The following is a 16,827-nucleotide window of genomic DNA, read 5'->3' as shown; positions in this document are numbered from 1 at the left end:
TTTTTAATAAGCACCCAGATGACACTGATGCTGAGGTCCCCAACCACATTTGGATAGTACTATGTTAAAATACATTTTTAGGTTCAAAAAATACTTCTCTTAATTCGTGCTAACCTAATACATAAACTATAGCAGCAGTTAGGCAATCCTCACACCCCAGTCCCCCAACTATAGACACACACACACACACACACACACACACACACACATAAACTCACCAAGATCCACTCTCCAAAGATGAGTTCTATAGAAGATCCATTGCACGTCCTTCCCTTGGTTTCTGGACTATTTAGAACCATAAACATCTCTGAATATGTCCTATATGTTCAGCTTACCCTTTCCCTTACCCTGTGACTCCTGCTACCACTTAAATGTATGATTCTAATTTTCTATTGTTGATTTTATTGTGTAGCCCTCACTCTCAGAAAACCCCTCGGACCCCACCATCTCTCTCCTTCCTCATGTAACTTCTAACCTGCATCACAGCCACTTTCTCCCACTCATTCAAAAGTCTGCACCAGTTTCCCTGGTTTGGTGTCAGAAAAGAGCTCTCTGTCTGCCACCTTTTACTTTATTCTATCTACCTCCTCACATAGATTGCACCTGCTTTTACACTATAAATCATACCACTTTTCTGTGAAAGCTACTCAGGAAATGGAGCCAACACATCCGCCCTCTCCACTGTCACTTTACCAACATTCCACTTCCTTCCTGCAATATATTCATTTTAATGCCCATGCCACATGGATAAGCCTTCTCCCTGACTGCATCATCTGTCTCTTGCCATTGGCAGGCCCCGTCATCAGCAATCCTGTTGATAACTATTTGCGCCTCTGACCTCCTCATTTCTAAATCTTGTCAACATCACTGACCTGTGTGATGACTCCATATTAGAAACTGACTTTCATGGCCAATCCTTACATTTCATCACCAGCCAGAATTATTCTGTCTCCTTGGCTTCACCTGCTCAGTATTATTGCTAACCACTGCCCCCTAAACCTACACAGCTTTTATTCCTTTGCTCCTACTTAATATGCTTCTTGCCCCATTGCTAATACAGCAAGTCCTTTGATACTCACACCATTCTATCTGCCTCTGAACACATACTACCATGACAATCAGCTCTATATGTCAATAATGGGCTTGCATCCTCCTTAAAATCTGCTGTCCTCTTTAGCTTTCAATGTTCTCAATTTGTCAGCCATTAATTCTGTCTTACTTACATGGCAGTCAACTACTGGAATATCCCAGGTTATAAAAGAAATAGAATGTGATCCTCAAGTTTTATGTTTTGCACACATTTTAAGTCTTTAGCAGCTTACAAATTCATTAAAAAGTCTGTTTCCCATTTAAAATTTTCCACAGCAGTGTCAATCAAGTCTCAATCTCACTCTTACTGTGTTTCACTTAGCCAGCGGCTCTTCCTCCTAACTTTCCACAAAGCCATTTGACCTGAGTTCTCATAATCTCACTTTCATTTCAAAATCACTTTCTTATAGAATCTCACTCCACCATGCTTGATGGGTGCCATCCCCACAGTGTTTTTCATCAAATAATTTCCCTTTACACCATTCCCTTAACCACTCTTCCATCAGATTCTTTCCAGGCTTCCCACAAGTACTCTCAGGCTTTCCTTTCCCTTGTTTCTCCTACTGTTTCTAGCTCCCAGGCTCGCTCTGTCCCTCCTTTTCCATAAAACCTTTCCGTGCCTAACGTAAATTTGATGCCTTAAATCCATCAATATTAATGCTTTCCTAGGCCCTTGCTTTGGGGTTATATAACCTCTTTTAAAAAAATTAATTTTATTTAAGTATAGTTGATTTACAATGATGTGTTAATTTCTACTGTGCAGCAAAGTGACTCAGATATATATACATTATTTTTCATATTCTTTTCCATATAGTTTATCACAGGATATTGATATCCTCTTTTAAAACTCTGTTTAAGCTTTTCTTTCCAATCTTTCTAGAGCCCTCCTAGATAATACTTATAGCAACTGATTCTTAGTCTGCATCTTCTCCAGCTTCCACATAGCATTTTACTCCTTCCCTTGGGTTCCATGGCCTGCCCTGGTGTTCCTCTTTTCTCTCTCTTCCCTCTGTGCTGACTTTCCTCCTCCTAATTGTGCTGAATTACTGCTTCCTAGCTCAGGCCCCTTCTATTTCTGCCCCTCCCCTCGAAATTCACCAACTGCCATAACCATCTCCTCTATGTGAAATATTCCAGATCTAGCGTATCTTCAACTCTGTTTTCCTAAATCCTGGTACAGGCACACCTTGTTTTCTTGTGCTTTGCTTTATTGCCCTTCATGGATACTGCATTGTTTGTTGTTGTTGTTTGAAAATTGAAGATTTGTGGCAACTCTGGGTCAAGCAAATCTATGAGTGCCATTTTTCCAACATCTTTGCGCACTTTGTGTTTCTGTGTCACATTTTGGTCATTCTCACAGTATTTCAAATTTTTTCATTATTTTATTTGGTATGGTGATCTGTGATCATTGATGTTACTATTGTAAAAAGATTATGACTTGCTGAAGGTTCAGAAATGGTCAGCATGTTTTTTTAGCAGTGAAGTATTTTTAATGTATGTACGTTAGTTTCTAGACATAACTCTATTGCACAATTAGACTAGAGTATAATGTAAATGTAACTTTTATATGTACTGCTGCTGCTGCTGCTAAGTCACTTCAGTCGTGTCCAACTCTGTGTGACCCCATAGATGGCAGCCCACCAGGCTCCCCTGTCCCTGGGATTCTCCAGGCAAGAACACTGGAGTAGGTTGCCATTTCCTTCTCCAATGCATGAAAGTGAAAAGTGAATGCGAAGTTGCTCAGTTATGTCCGACTCTTAGCGACCCCATGGACTGCAGCCTACCAGGCTCCTCCATTCATGGGCTTTCCCAGGCAAGAGTGGCTGGAGTGGGGTGCCATTGCCTTCTCCGTTATATGTACTAGGACACCCAAAAATTCATGTGACTTTATCATGATATTTGCTTTATTGTGATGGTTTGAAACCAAACCCACATTCATCAGCAATATTCATCTCCTGGTTATCTTTACCAGTTTATAGTATAGCCAATTTAAATTCCACATTACTAAAATTGAAATAAACTTTAGTTTTTCCCTCCCTCCACCTGATCCTTTACTCTATTCACTATCTTAGTAAATGGGACCACTCCAAGGAAATGGCAACCCACTACAGTATTCTTGCCTGGAAAATCCCATGGATGGAAGAACCTGGTAGGCTAGAGTCCACGGGGTTGCAGAGTCGAACATGACTGAGCGACTTCACTTCACTTTACAGCTTAGTATTACTAAACACACATAAGATTATCCCAGTTTCTCAAAGCTTATTATATCTTATCACCTATACTCAAGTTCTATTGGCTGTAACTGTAATCATACCTCAGATGTTTCTCCCACTTTATAGTCTTATGGATTCAATCATGTCCTACCTCTTTTTTCTGGAAAATTGTAAGAACCAGGGTTATAACTCATACCCCTGCTATCAGTGTAGGCTGACTTTAGTCTCCTACACAACTAACAAAGAGAAGTTTTCAAAGTCTAATCTGATCTTGTTCATTCCTTGTTAATACATCTCTTGTGGCCTCCTTCATTGTCTAAACTTCTCAACTTAGCATTTAAGGCTGTTTATAACTGTATCCTGCTCTAACCTCATCTACCATCATCCTGCAGCAGCTCAGATGGCATTGGCCATGCAAGACCACATTGTATAGCAGTTTAGGACTCCCTGGTACACTTAAGAAAGATCCCTGTACCCTTGTCCTCTCTGCTGGTTGTTACCAGGGGGAGTGGGAGAGCTTTTATTTGAACACCAAGTTCTTCAAAGTTAACATTATCACCCTGCTCGGTTTTCATCTACTACTATTGTTGTTTCAGTGGGGATTTTTTGTTTGGTTTTGGGGGTTTGGGCTTTCATGTTTTCTTTTTGCTCTATATCCTGCTCTCACTGAAAATATCAATTTTATTGCCTCTGAAAGAGTGTATAATGCTAAGGTTTATGCCCATCCTACCTACTTATAATTTAATTCAGCAGCTTGTAAAGTTTTTATACACTTCCACAAAGAAAACCCCTAAACGAAATGTTATGCCATCAGTTGGGAGACTGACACAATAGTCAAGACATATTCACTGATATCTTTTGAAGACCTATAAATTGTCACAATAGTAATTGTTAGCATCACAAAATGAATTGTTTCAGAGACTAAAATAGAATAAAAGTGTCAAATTCTGAAATATGTGTCATTGTTATGTAGCTGAATTAGACATAACCGCAGTCAAATTTTATATTTCTCTTGTGGTTTCATACCTCTATATATACCTCTATTTAAGATCTATTTTAAGATTCAAAACCTAATAGTCAACATTTAAGAACAAACCATAGTAGTTTGTTGACCAAATAAAGCAATTACTAGTTCCCTTAGTTAAACAGTACTTAGAAGAATTCATATTTCTTATAGACTTTACTAAAAGTGTAACTACATCTCTATGTAAGAATTTTGTTCCTATGTGCATGACTTATAAAGGAAAACTTATTTATTTGGCTGATAAGAAATGATTATTTAGCAAATTATTGTTAATAGCAAAGTTCTCTGTTTGTCCTAAGATTCACATAAAATATAAAATATAAGAAGAAAAGAGCACCATCATAATGAGGACACAGCAAATATTTCTTACCGAGTGGATCTGTAGAAATTCTTTTGGTACTCTGTGGACGGTTGATTAATTTTTCATGCTTTGGGGAGAAAGGGACACAGAATAAGCAGAAGAAATCATTAATTTGTGAACAAGCTACACATTAAACTCCTTCTGAACTTCACCCCTGTTTGGGAAAAGTCCTGAATTGCATGCCTTGCAAATCACATTGTGTATTTTTGTCTGCATGCTCAGCAGTTGCTTTCCCAAGATAAGGCAACATATATTAACACAAATCTTTCAGAAAATTTAAATTAGGAATACACATATAAATATTATTATAGCAGTTTAATTAACTCTGAATAAACACTTTCTAAACTAAAATTTAAAACTGTTAATACAGCTAACAAAGAGCAAGCTACCTCTATGATACAAACATAATATTTAGTAAAAGCCCCTGCGGACCAGGCACCTTGCTCAACACTCAGCATCAGGCCTGGTACCTGGTGGGTATTCAAACATTAGTTTTTGTGAATAAATGAGTGAATCAATGTGCAGACATAATGCTAAAAACAACCAAGTCTTTAAGCCAATATTATTCTGAATCAATATTTTGTCAAGAAGAAATCAAATATATAATCATTACCTTTCTACACTGTCCACAGAATGGTTTGTTTTCAGTTAATATAGAATCAGGAAAAATAGCACAAGAGAGTAAGTTAAAATATATGTTTGAAAACCTGTTCAGTGCTCTGGACAGTTTATTTCCATCCTCAGCCTCAGCTCTGAAACATGATTTAATAAAATGCACACATACACACACACACACACCTCAGAAAACTGTACACAGATATTCATAGCAACTTTATTTGTAATAGCTAAGGTGAATGGCTAAAAAAACTATTGAACGTCCACAAGGTGGGATACAATTAAACAATAAAGAGGATAAGTCATTGATAAATGCAACACCTTGCATGAACTTCAGAGTTGTGCTGAGTGAAAAAAATTCAGTCTCGAAAGGTCATATATTCTGATTCCATTTATACCACATTGTTGAACTTACAGAATTACAAAGATATAGAATAGATGGGTGATTTCCAGGGGTTAGGATGGTGGTAGAAGATTATAAAAAGATATCACAAGGTAGGTCTTTGTAATGCTAGAACAGTTGTATATCTTGAATGCAGTGGTTACACAAATCTACACATCTGATAAAACAGTAACAGTACTATATACACGTGTTTAATTGATGTCAACTTCCTGGCTTTGATATTTTGCTATAGTTATGTAAGGTGTAACCACTGAGGAAAACTGGGTGAGAATATCTAGCACCTCTCTGTACTATATTTAGCAACTTCCTGTAAATCTATAATTATTTCAAAATAAAACTGATTTTTTAAAAAGTCTTCTCATAGCAATGATACAAGAATAATGTAGAACTCTATATTAATGTATTGTAAACTGCTTCATTAAAAGCACTAATTTATTAAATCAGAATATAATATTTTGTAGGTATTCTTGTCATGTATACTACATAGACATGTATATAAAATATCCATTAAGGCATACAAGCAAGATGGTGGCATAGAAAGCTCCTGATCTAAAAATAGATTAAAGATCTGAATGTAAGATCTGAAATCATAAAAATCCTAGACAAAAACATAGGCAGTAACATTGTGGATCTCACTTCAAAGGCAAGGGAAAAGTAAAAATAAGCAAATTGGACTACATAAATTAAAAAAAAAAAACAACTTCTGAAGAGTTAAGGCAAACTGTTATCAAAATGAAATAGCAACCTACTGAATGGGAGAAGATATTATTTATCTATGGGGTTAATATCTAAAATACATTTTAAAAACTCACATAACTTAATAACAAATAATTTAAAAATGGACAGGGAATCTGAACAGACACTTTGCCAAGAAGACATAGAGATGGCTAACAGGCATGGAAAGATGTTCAACACTACTAATTATTAGGGAAATGTCAATCAAAATTACAATGAGATATTACTTGCAGAATAGCTATTATTGAAAAGAGAAAAAATGACAAATGTTAGAGAGGACAGGAGAAAAGAAAACACTCATTGTTGTGGGACTGTAAATTGGTGCAGCCACTATGGAAAACAGTATGGATGTTCTTCAAAAATTAAGAATAGAACTAACCATATTTCCACTTCTTGGTATTTATATGAATAATATAAAAACACTAAGTTGAAAAGATAGATGCACCCTTCAGTTCAGTTCAGTTCAGTTCAGTCACTCAGTCGTGTCCGACTCTTTGTGACCCCATGAATCGCAGCACGCCAGGCCTCCCTGTCCATCACAAACTCCCGGAGTTCACTTAAATTCACGTCCATTGAGTCAGTGATGCCATCCAGCCATCTCATCCTCCGTCGTCCCCTTCTCCTTCTGCCCCCATTCCCTCCCAGCATCAGAGTCTTTTCCAATGAGTCAACTCTTATGTTTATTGCAATATATTACAGTTGTCAGATATGGAAAAAACCTGTGTCCATCGATAGGTGAATGGATAAAGAAGATACATTATATATACATATATAGATATATGTATATATATACACCCGAGGCTTCCCAGGTGGCTCTAGTAGTAAATAACTTGCCTGCCAGTGCAGGAGAGATAAGAGACAACAGTTTTGATCTCTGGGTCAGGAATATCCCCTGGAGGAGGGCACGACAACCCACTCCAGTGTTCTTGCCTGGAGAATCCCCATGGACAGAAGAGGCTGGTGGGCTATAGTCCATGGGGTCGCAAAAAGTTGGACATGACTGAGTGACTTAGCATGCACAAATATATACAGTGAAATACTGTGCTGTGTGCTTAGACACTTAGTTGTGTCTAACTCTTTGAGACCCCTTGGACTGTAGCCCACCAGGCTCCTCTGTCTATGGGGATTCTCTAGGCAAGAATACTGAAGTGGATTCCCATGCCCTCCTCCAGGGGATCTTCCCAACCCAAGGATCGAACCCAGGTCTCCCACATTGCATGCAGATTCTTTACCATCCAAGCCACCAGGGAAACCCAAGAACAGAGTGAAATACTACTCAGCCATAAAAAAGAATGAGATTCTCCCACTTGTGACAACTTGGATGAATTTCAAAGGTATTATGCTAAGTGAAATAAATCAGATGGAGAAAGACAAATACCATATGATTTCATTTATATGTCCAACCTCAAAAGAAAAACCCAAAGGAATAAATAAAATAAACCCAAAGCAAACTCAGATACAGGTATCAGAATTGTGGTTTCTAGAGGAGAAGGGGGCTGGAGGGGTTAGTGAAATGGGTGATGGAGGTGAACTGTACAAAGACGAATGGTAACTAGACTTGTATTGGTGATCACTGTGTAATGTATACACATATTGAATTCTAATGCTGTACACCTGAAATTAAAAAAAAAAAAACTTACAATAAGAAGTTTTAATGGGAGGAGATTAAGAATCAACATAAGAAAAATATAAATCCAAGAGTATTGATACTGTAGTATTTCAAAAGAAGTGCACAGATTTTTGAGGCATTAACTTTGCACTTAATCCTCTCCAAAAAAATTGAGAAATGCCAGTTTAAATCATGCAGCAGATTCTGTCGTTCCCACCAATGGACATATGGCCTGGACTGAGTCTAGGACAAGAGGTACACATTGGATTTTTTCTTTATTGTGTGTAAACAATTTACCACCCACCCCTCCAGTTATTCTTTCTTCACAGATGGCTCGAAGCAACTTGATGCACTGAAAGTGATTCTGGTGGTCAAGTATGTGTATTTTTTGAAATATGTGAAAATTCAAGCCATGTTCTTTATCTGGAACCCAACTGCAGAAGCAGTGAATTGTGGATGCATGGGAAATCTTGGGTCTTTTATACTTCCAGGCAGTATGCTGGTCTCCCATATATTCTCATCATTCAGGGATTTTCAAACACCCTTCTTATTCCTTCCCTCCCCCTTTCTTTCTTTTTTCTTTTCATTCCATTTTTTTTTTCTGTGCACTATTTTTGCCTTGCATACCACCTTTAAAATCTCACTGGTGCTCAGGGTCAGCTCCAAGCCAAGCAGGGAAGCCAGTGCTTGTCCTACAGTGTCCGCTCCCACAGATTCTGTGTCTACACAGGGTTATCTGGATGCCTTCATTGGCAGGATTGACTCTGATTTTTCCCTACTTATCTCTCTTCTCTTCTTCACATCAACAAATGCTATTCTGTTGCATCCCCTAAGGGTCAACTATTTGCTAGAGAAAGTTTGTTATTCCTCTCAGGTAACTTGCTCTTACATGAATACTGTAGACTTTATGTTGCCAAATAAACTTTCTAAAATGCCACTTTCAATATGTTACTTCTCAGTAAGGCTGTCTAGCAAATCTCAACCTGACTCTCAAGTTTTCAGTTTTACACACATACCTTGTAGAAGGGTGCAGTAGGGTTTATGCGGCAGTTTTTTCTTCACTATATGCCATCAGTATACAAGTATAAATAATTCAAATATATACAACTATGTCTTGTTACAACGCAGCTCTCATTGACTTGGAAGTGTTTTTAAAAGATTGGAACTAAAAACAGTCACTTACACCTGGAAGGGGTATTGTGTCTTGAGTCTTACAGGCCCCTGCTTTTAAGTCTATTGTTTCCATGTTCCTTAAGTACAACCCTGTGACTGAATTTTTAAAACGTAGGAAACATTTTTAGTTGAGCTTATACCAACTTGGTCTTTTGTGTGCAACAACAAAAATATTAACTTGAGCACATCCTTTATTTTATCCAACATTATTTTTAGTGATGCACCTAAAAGTTTCCCTTCATTGTATCTTTTCACCACTCCAGAAACCAGCCATGATCAGTCTGGGCTCTGCGTATTAGACTATCATCTCTTTGAGGGCCAATAAAGTACCTTGTTCCTATATTAATTCTTTACCATGCTTTATATGGTATTGACACGTACACATAGGGTAGTAAGACCTATTTAACTTATGTGATACTTTCTCTTGACTTGAATGATCTCTTCCTTCATATCCTACCATGTTTCAAGACCACTGACCATTTCCACCTCTTTTATCAACTACTCTGGTTCCTGGTTTCTTATTTGAGAATTTATGTACCATCAGTCAATTTATCTCTTAATGTCTTGTGCTGTCATCAATGCCACTCATACCATTACTTGTATATGTTTGTTTTCCCTCCCCAGTTAGACTTTTGGTAATTTTTGTATCCTTTTATTGTCAATAAAATAATTACTTTTATTACCATAATAATATTTCCCCTCATGGTAAAGTTTTGACTTCAAATAATTGTCAGGTTGGCTACTCAAATGAACTTATTGTTGGGTGATTTATGGAACATTGAAGATACCTGTTTCCTGTCCAGGTTAGGGCCCATTGCAGATAGTCTTCACTTTCCTTCCCTAGCCTCTCAAGGGCCTTTGCAAATACTCTTTTATTTTATGTCCAGAATCCCCTGAAATGCATCCAGGTATAATATCAACTTGAACAGAATGCCAAGAGCTCATCTCCTATTGAGATCTTGACAAGGACTCTTCCATCTTTTGACATGGAAACCACCATGTCAAAAAAGCTGAGTTAGGCTATCAAAACAAAATGACCAGACTGATTACATCAGATAGTGTGCCACACAAAATTTAAATTTTCAACAAAATACATATCTCCTTCTTAGGTCTTACACAGAAATTAAAGTCCCAAAACACAGACAATACCATCCTCTACCCCTTCTTCTGATTCATCAGTCTTAGCCAAGTCAACCATATTCACACTCCCTGTAAGAGTCTGGTCCCCTGCACAGCTTCTTTAGCAGTTGCTGCGTGAAATCATGTTTCAGAAATAGCACCGCTCCTTTGGCAGACACCTCCAGAACTACAGAACTCCAGCTCTGAGTCCCATGAGCCACACAGCACAGCACATACTCAATATTCCTGGGAGCCAGCTGGTCATACAAGAAAGAGCAAAGCACCTCGAGATTTAGAAATAACTGAAAGCCCAGAAACAAATGTAGCTACTGCGAGATTCCTTACAGAAGGCTTGCAGCTTCTCTTACTCCTGCAAGAGCCTTTATCACCAATTCTCATATGTGAGGGCATTTTCCAAACAAAAGTTACTTCCTCAAACAAAATTATTTAACAGTTAGTTACAACTCATATTGAGGTCATTAACCACAGACCATAGCAGGACATTAGTGTAAGTGAGGACAGTGTGTAGACAGAAAATAAGGAAACAAAAGATTCTATGATTTCAGCTTCTTCAGGGTCTCAGCCAATCTCCACTGCTTGACCAGAATCCGTTAGACATAAATGGCTGACCTTCCTTCACAACAATTGCTTTTCTTTACCTGCCTGACTAGGTCAGCCAACATCTGTCTCTGTCATCTTTGCAATCTCCTTTGCCTTCTCCTCCTTCTTGCACCTTTTGGTCACTCTGCCCTTGACTCCATTGATTTTGAAAATAATTCAGAGTGCTTTTCCCAAGGCTTTCCACCTGTGTTTTATTGGAAGAATTTATTGCCCATTTCCTACAGCCTGATCCTATTATGTCATATGCTTTTCTGTGCACGCCAGTGCGAGGCACAATAGCCTCCTGCACCTCACTGATGACTGGAAACAGAAACTGCTCGAAATGTTCCTCAGGCTGCAGCACTTCCACTTTCTCTGGTTCCTCTAGTTCCATGATGCCCAAGAGCTGTCTTTCTTTGCTTCTTCAGAACCACAGAATGGATATGAGCACAGAAGCCGTGAAACATGGAGACCCAGAGGCCAACTGGAGCTCTCAGTGTCATGATCTCTTTCCCTACAGGACAGTGCCTCTGTTGAAATAAATCTGTAGGCCCAAGAAGAATCCACACTCCTTCCCAGGATGCCACATCAGCAAAGCAAAACGTAGAAAACATTCATGTCCTCATAAATGTTCTGCTTGACCAGACATGCAGTGTATCCAGTCGGCCAGTCCATAAAGGCCAAGCCCAGTCCAGCCTTCTCACGCCCATCACGGGTGACTTTGTGGCCCCAGCGAATCGGATATTTTCTATTTGTCTCATCCTTGCTCTTTTTCTTATCTTATAAAGGTTTCTTACCTTTTGCCCCATTTTGTAGTTCTTTGAAAGGAGACTATCCACTTCATGAAGTCTTAAACAAAATTTACTTGTATGACTTAAGCTGTCTTCTTTAACCATTGTTAAATTTCTTTACAGTTGTATATTGGTAGGTCCTATTGTATCATTTTCTGTGTTTTCTTTTATATCAGTGCTTCTATTTACCACAGGGTGACTACACCATACCCTCAAGCCTCAATTCTTCATAGCTTTGGGGATTCTCAGTGGACAATTATGAAGATTGTTATCACCACAAATTTAAAGTCTGTTGTTTCAGATGGGGACTGGGACTGCTCAGCAATATTTTTATATGTCTCTGAAGACCTCTTCCACCATTGCTTACAGAAATTATTGCACACATTTACCACTCTTTGCAAGACTTCTACCTCACCCTTGCCCAACACTCTCATCAAGGGGCTTTGTCTTCTACTCACTGAGAAAATAAGGCTGTGTTCTCAAACCATAGCATTCATGAAAATGAATCTTAAGAAAAAGGCAAAAATTAAGTTCATACTTTGAATTGGTCTCAGATCAGGCCAAATTTGTAACACAGATGGTTCTTATTCCGAAGTATGGTGGCTCCAGTTAGAAAAGCACCATTGAGTTGGACTTAACATCAGTTATCACCTAGCATTCCAAATGTATCCCAGCAGTGCATGGAAGAATGAAACACATATCTTTATCCAAGAAATGATGGAGATTTCTAATATCATGTCAGGGCCAAAGTGAGATTCTGATTGCTTCTTACACAACCAGTGCTATAGAGGTACAGTAATAAATTAATTTCTCACTCAAAAGTTGCTTCATAGGAGTTGCACAGATGACTTAACTCTGGTGCGTACATAGAAACTCCAACTCTGGCAAAGTCCCATCCAGGTATTTCTGGCAGTCTTATGGGCTTTCCTTTCTTGGTATCCACACGTTCCCCCAGGTTCAGCACAGTGGTCAGCCAGGCGACACAACCATCAAAGCCCTTTTTGTGGGCACAGCAGTTCCCCTTCCTGTGCATATCCCAAGTAGTGCCATGAGTGTTCTACCCACGCCACGCTTTTGCTCCCAAGGTTTCACGTAAGCACAGTTATTCCATATCAGTGGTTACCATGGGTTTGTTCTGTTGCAACCCCACTACCATTCTGCTGGATCCTTCAGCAGTGATACCATTCTAACCTGCTCCACATGAAGCCCATCATCTCTCCTACTTTTCTCCTGAGCAAAGCAGTTCTCCATCAGTGACCACTCTGAGCTCTCCTGGTGTGTAAATTGTGTGGTAAAATGTGATAGAATGAAGTAAGCGTCTCCCTACCCCTTGGGTTACGTGACATTACAGTAATATGAACTTTGCCCTGTTGTGTCACAGGACTCAATTAAATATGTCTTCTGTTTTTAAATTAAAATCATTCCCCTTAGGACAAGGGGCTGAACTGAGAATCAGATTTCATTAATAATTATAGTACTTTGTTCTCAACATCTGATGGCCTGTATGCTTTAAATATATTTTAATATGTGACACATTTAACATAGAATATTTGGTATATATTTAGATGTCTTTAATAAAAAATTATTTATATTCTAATATATATAAATATGTGTGTAGGGAGGGCAAACATACTCTGAGTCCCCTGCAAATAGAACTCTGTCAAGTCATATCTCATATTCAGTTATTTCAGACTCAGCAGTGAATACAGTTTAATTTCTTACTCCAGGAATCACTTCAGCTTCTATGCAAATACTCTTATGAGTTGGATGAATCTCAGCACTTATTTATCAGGCTTGTCTGAAACTGTCAAAACTGAGCCTGCTTCAGAGTTATTTACAAAGTGTGTTCTTCTGGGTTATCTCGTCTATCTTTCCCCAAAATGCTGTGAGGAAGATGAGGAGTTCTTACTCTTTTCCTCTTGGATGAAAGAGACTATCAAGGCTTAAAAGTAGTGAGGCCTTGTGGCTGAGACTTCAGAGTGAGGGAACTGTGGGCTCAATACCACTCTGATGAACTCCAAAATACATGCTTTCCTTAATACAAGGCTGCTTGAGCCTGAGGGCTCTTGGGTAAGACTGAGTCTAAACTTCATTCTATCAGTTGTTGACCCCTGAGTCAATTCATGACTTGGTTCCCTAAACTTTAAAATTTCTGTCATCATCTTGTCTCCTTCCTAGATGTGTAGTGAACTTTATATGAAATACAATGTGTAACATACTTTAGATGAAATAAAATGGAATAGATTCATTGAATTCCTTGTACAGAGTGTGTGCTCAGTAAGTCACTTAATTTTGTCACACAATTCTTGATAGAACTAGAGTCTCATTTTGTATCAGAAATGTTTTGATACCTCTCAGATTACAATACAATAAATGATTGTCCAAAGATCCATTTGTAGAGAAAGGCAAATATCCTATATTAACACGTGTATGTGGAATCTAGAAAATGGTATGGATGATCTTATTTGCAAAGCAGAAACAGAGACACTGATGTAGTGACCAAACAAATGGATACCAAAAGGAAGGGCAGTGGGATGAACTGGGGGACTGGGATTGACATATATACACTACTGATACTATGTATGAAATAAATAATGAGAACCTACATATAGCACAGGGAGCTCCATACTCAGTGCTCTGTGGTGACCTAGATGTGAAGGAAATCTAAAAAAGAGAGGATATATGTATACATACAGTTGATTTATTTTGCTATACAGTAGAAATTAATGCAATATTATAAAGCAACTCTACTCCAATAAAAATTAATTTTAAAAGATCCATTTGTAAATAAGGTAAATCCTATAACTTTATATATAGTGAGACACAAGTTAAGTGTTTCATGACATAATGGTATTGGAGACAACCCCTTTCCCTGCGGTCTCATAGCCCACCTGGGTTCAGCAGCTGCAGACTATCGAGTTTCTGATAGAAAGAAGCTCAGAGTTTCAATCTTGGTCAGGACTCGCCCTTATTATAGGCTTTCAGGAATCTTAGGATGGTGCCATAGTTAAGTAAGGTAACCTCATGCTAGGAGTGTGTTAAGTGAAGTGTTTAGTCACTCAGTTGTGTCCGACTCTTTGTGACCCCATGGACTGCAGCCTGCCAGGCTCCTCTGTCCATGGAATTCTCCAGGCAAGAATACTAGAGTGGGTAACCATTTCCTTTTCCAGGGGATCTAGGAACATACACCAAAAAGACTAGAGTGAAAAATAAAGCAGTGGAAACAGCCATTATAGGTTGGGTTCAGCACTGATTTGTTTAGTAACATCATATCATCACTGTGCCTTCCATTCCAGCTTAAAATAACAAATATGGGTAAAATTAGGGAATTCAACAAAGTTGTTGGGTGAAATTTCTGCAGGTTCACCATGATAACCCATAAAACCAAACTGAAAGTAAAAAAGAAGTCAGGAAAATTATAAATCCTTACTATAATAAAACATATTTTGAAGTGAAAAATGGAAAGAGTGACATGAAATGACATCTTTTGTGCCTAAAATAATATCCTATTTTTTTGTTTTTTTTTTAATTTTACTTTGTATTTGATTGACAATGCTGTGTTAGTTTCAGGTGTATGGTACACTGACTCAGTTATTTGCATGCTAAGTTGCTTCAGTCGTGTCCAACTCTTTGCAACCCTATGGACTGTAGCCTGCCAGGCTCCTCTGTCTATGGGACTCTCCAGGCAAGAATACTGGAGTAGGTTGCCATGCCTTCCTCCAGGAGATCTTCCAAACCCAAGGACTGAACCCATGTCTCTTATGTCTCCTGCATTGGCAGGCAGGTTCTTTACCAGTAGCGCCACCTGGGAAGCCCCCAATTATAACATGCGTGGTCACTAACTTCAAGGATACCTACAATAATTCAATTCAGTTCAGTTGCTCAGTTATTTCTAACTCTTTCTGACCCCATGGACTGCAGCATGCCAGGCTTCCCTGTCTATCACCAACTCCTGGAGCTTGCTCAAACTCATGTCCATCAAGTCAGTGATGCCACCCAACCAATTTCTCTGTGTCCCCTTCTCCTCCTGCCTTCAATCTTTCCCAGCATCAGGGTCTTTTCCAATGAGTCGGTTCCTTGCATCAGGTGGCCAAAGTATTGGAGCTTCAGCTTCAGCATCAGTCCTTCTGATGACTATTCAGGACTGATTTCCTTTAGGATGGACTGGTTTGCCTCCTAGAAGTCCAAGGGACTCTCAAGAGTCTTCTCCAACGTCACAGTTCAAAAGAATCAATTCTTCAGTGCTCAGCTTTCTTTATAGTTGAACTCTCACATCCATACATGACTACTGGAAAAACCATAGCTTTTACTAGATGGACCTTTGTCAGCAAAGTAATGTCTCTGGTTTTCAATATGCTGTCAAGGTTGGTCTTAACTTTTCTTCCAAGGAGCAAGCATCTTTTAATTTCATGGCTGCAATCACCATCTGCAGTGATTTTGGAGCCCCCCAAAATAAAGTCTCTCATTGTTTCCCCATATCTATTTGTATGAAGTGATGGGACTGGATGCCATGATCTTAGTTTTTTGAATGTTGAGTTTTAAGCTAGCTTTTTCACTCTCCTCTTTCACTTTCATCAAGATGCTCTTTAGTTCTTTGCTTTCTGCCTTAAGGGTAGTTGTCATCTGCTTATCTGAGGTTATTGATATTTCTCCTGGAAATCTTAATACATCTTCTGCTTTATCCAGTCTGACATTTTGCATGATGTACTCTGCATATACATTAAATAAGCATGGTGACAATATACAGCCTTGATGTATGCCATTCCCAATTTCGAACCAGTCTGTTGTTCCACATCCAGTTTAAACTGTTGCTTCTTGACCTGCATACAGATTTCTCAGGAGGCAGGAAAGGTGGTCTGGTATTCCCATCTCTTTCAGAATTTTATAGTTGGTTGTGATCTACATAGTCAAAGACTTTGGTATAGTCAATAAAGCAGAAGTAGATGTTTTCTGGAATCCTCTTGTTTTATTGATGATCCAACAGATGGTGGCAATTTGATCTCTGGTTCCTCTGCCTTATCTGAATACAGCTTGAACATCTGGAAGTTCATAGTTCATGTACTGTTGAATGCTGGCTTGGAGAATTTTGAGCATT

General features: G+C 38.6%; 1 protein-coding gene across 2 annotated transcripts in view; it reads right to left on the bottom strand.

Moving 5' to 3' along the window:
• Positions 1-16,827, bottom strand: part of DTHD1 (death domain containing 1) — an 89,517-nt gene that overhangs the window by 8,262 nt on the left and 64,428 nt on the right. For both annotated transcript variants that reach the window (XM_027544237.1, XM_027544236.1), the window contains one exon: positions 4,697-4,754. In XM_027544237.1, coding sequence (XP_027400038.1) covers positions 4,697-4,754 — 58 coding nt within the window. The remainder of the gene's footprint in view (positions 1-4,696; positions 4,755-16,827) is intronic.

Source organism: Bos indicus x Bos taurus, chromosome 6, assembly GCF_003369695.1.
Source record: "Bos indicus x Bos taurus breed Angus x Brahman F1 hybrid chromosome 6, Bos_hybrid_MaternalHap_v2.0, whole genome shotgun sequence".
In the NCBI taxonomy this organism is placed as follows: Eukaryota; Metazoa; Chordata; class Mammalia; order Artiodactyla; family Bovidae; genus Bos; species Bos indicus x Bos taurus.
Note: the sequence above shows the minus strand (reverse complement) of the source record. Positions and strands in the feature narration are given on the sequence as shown.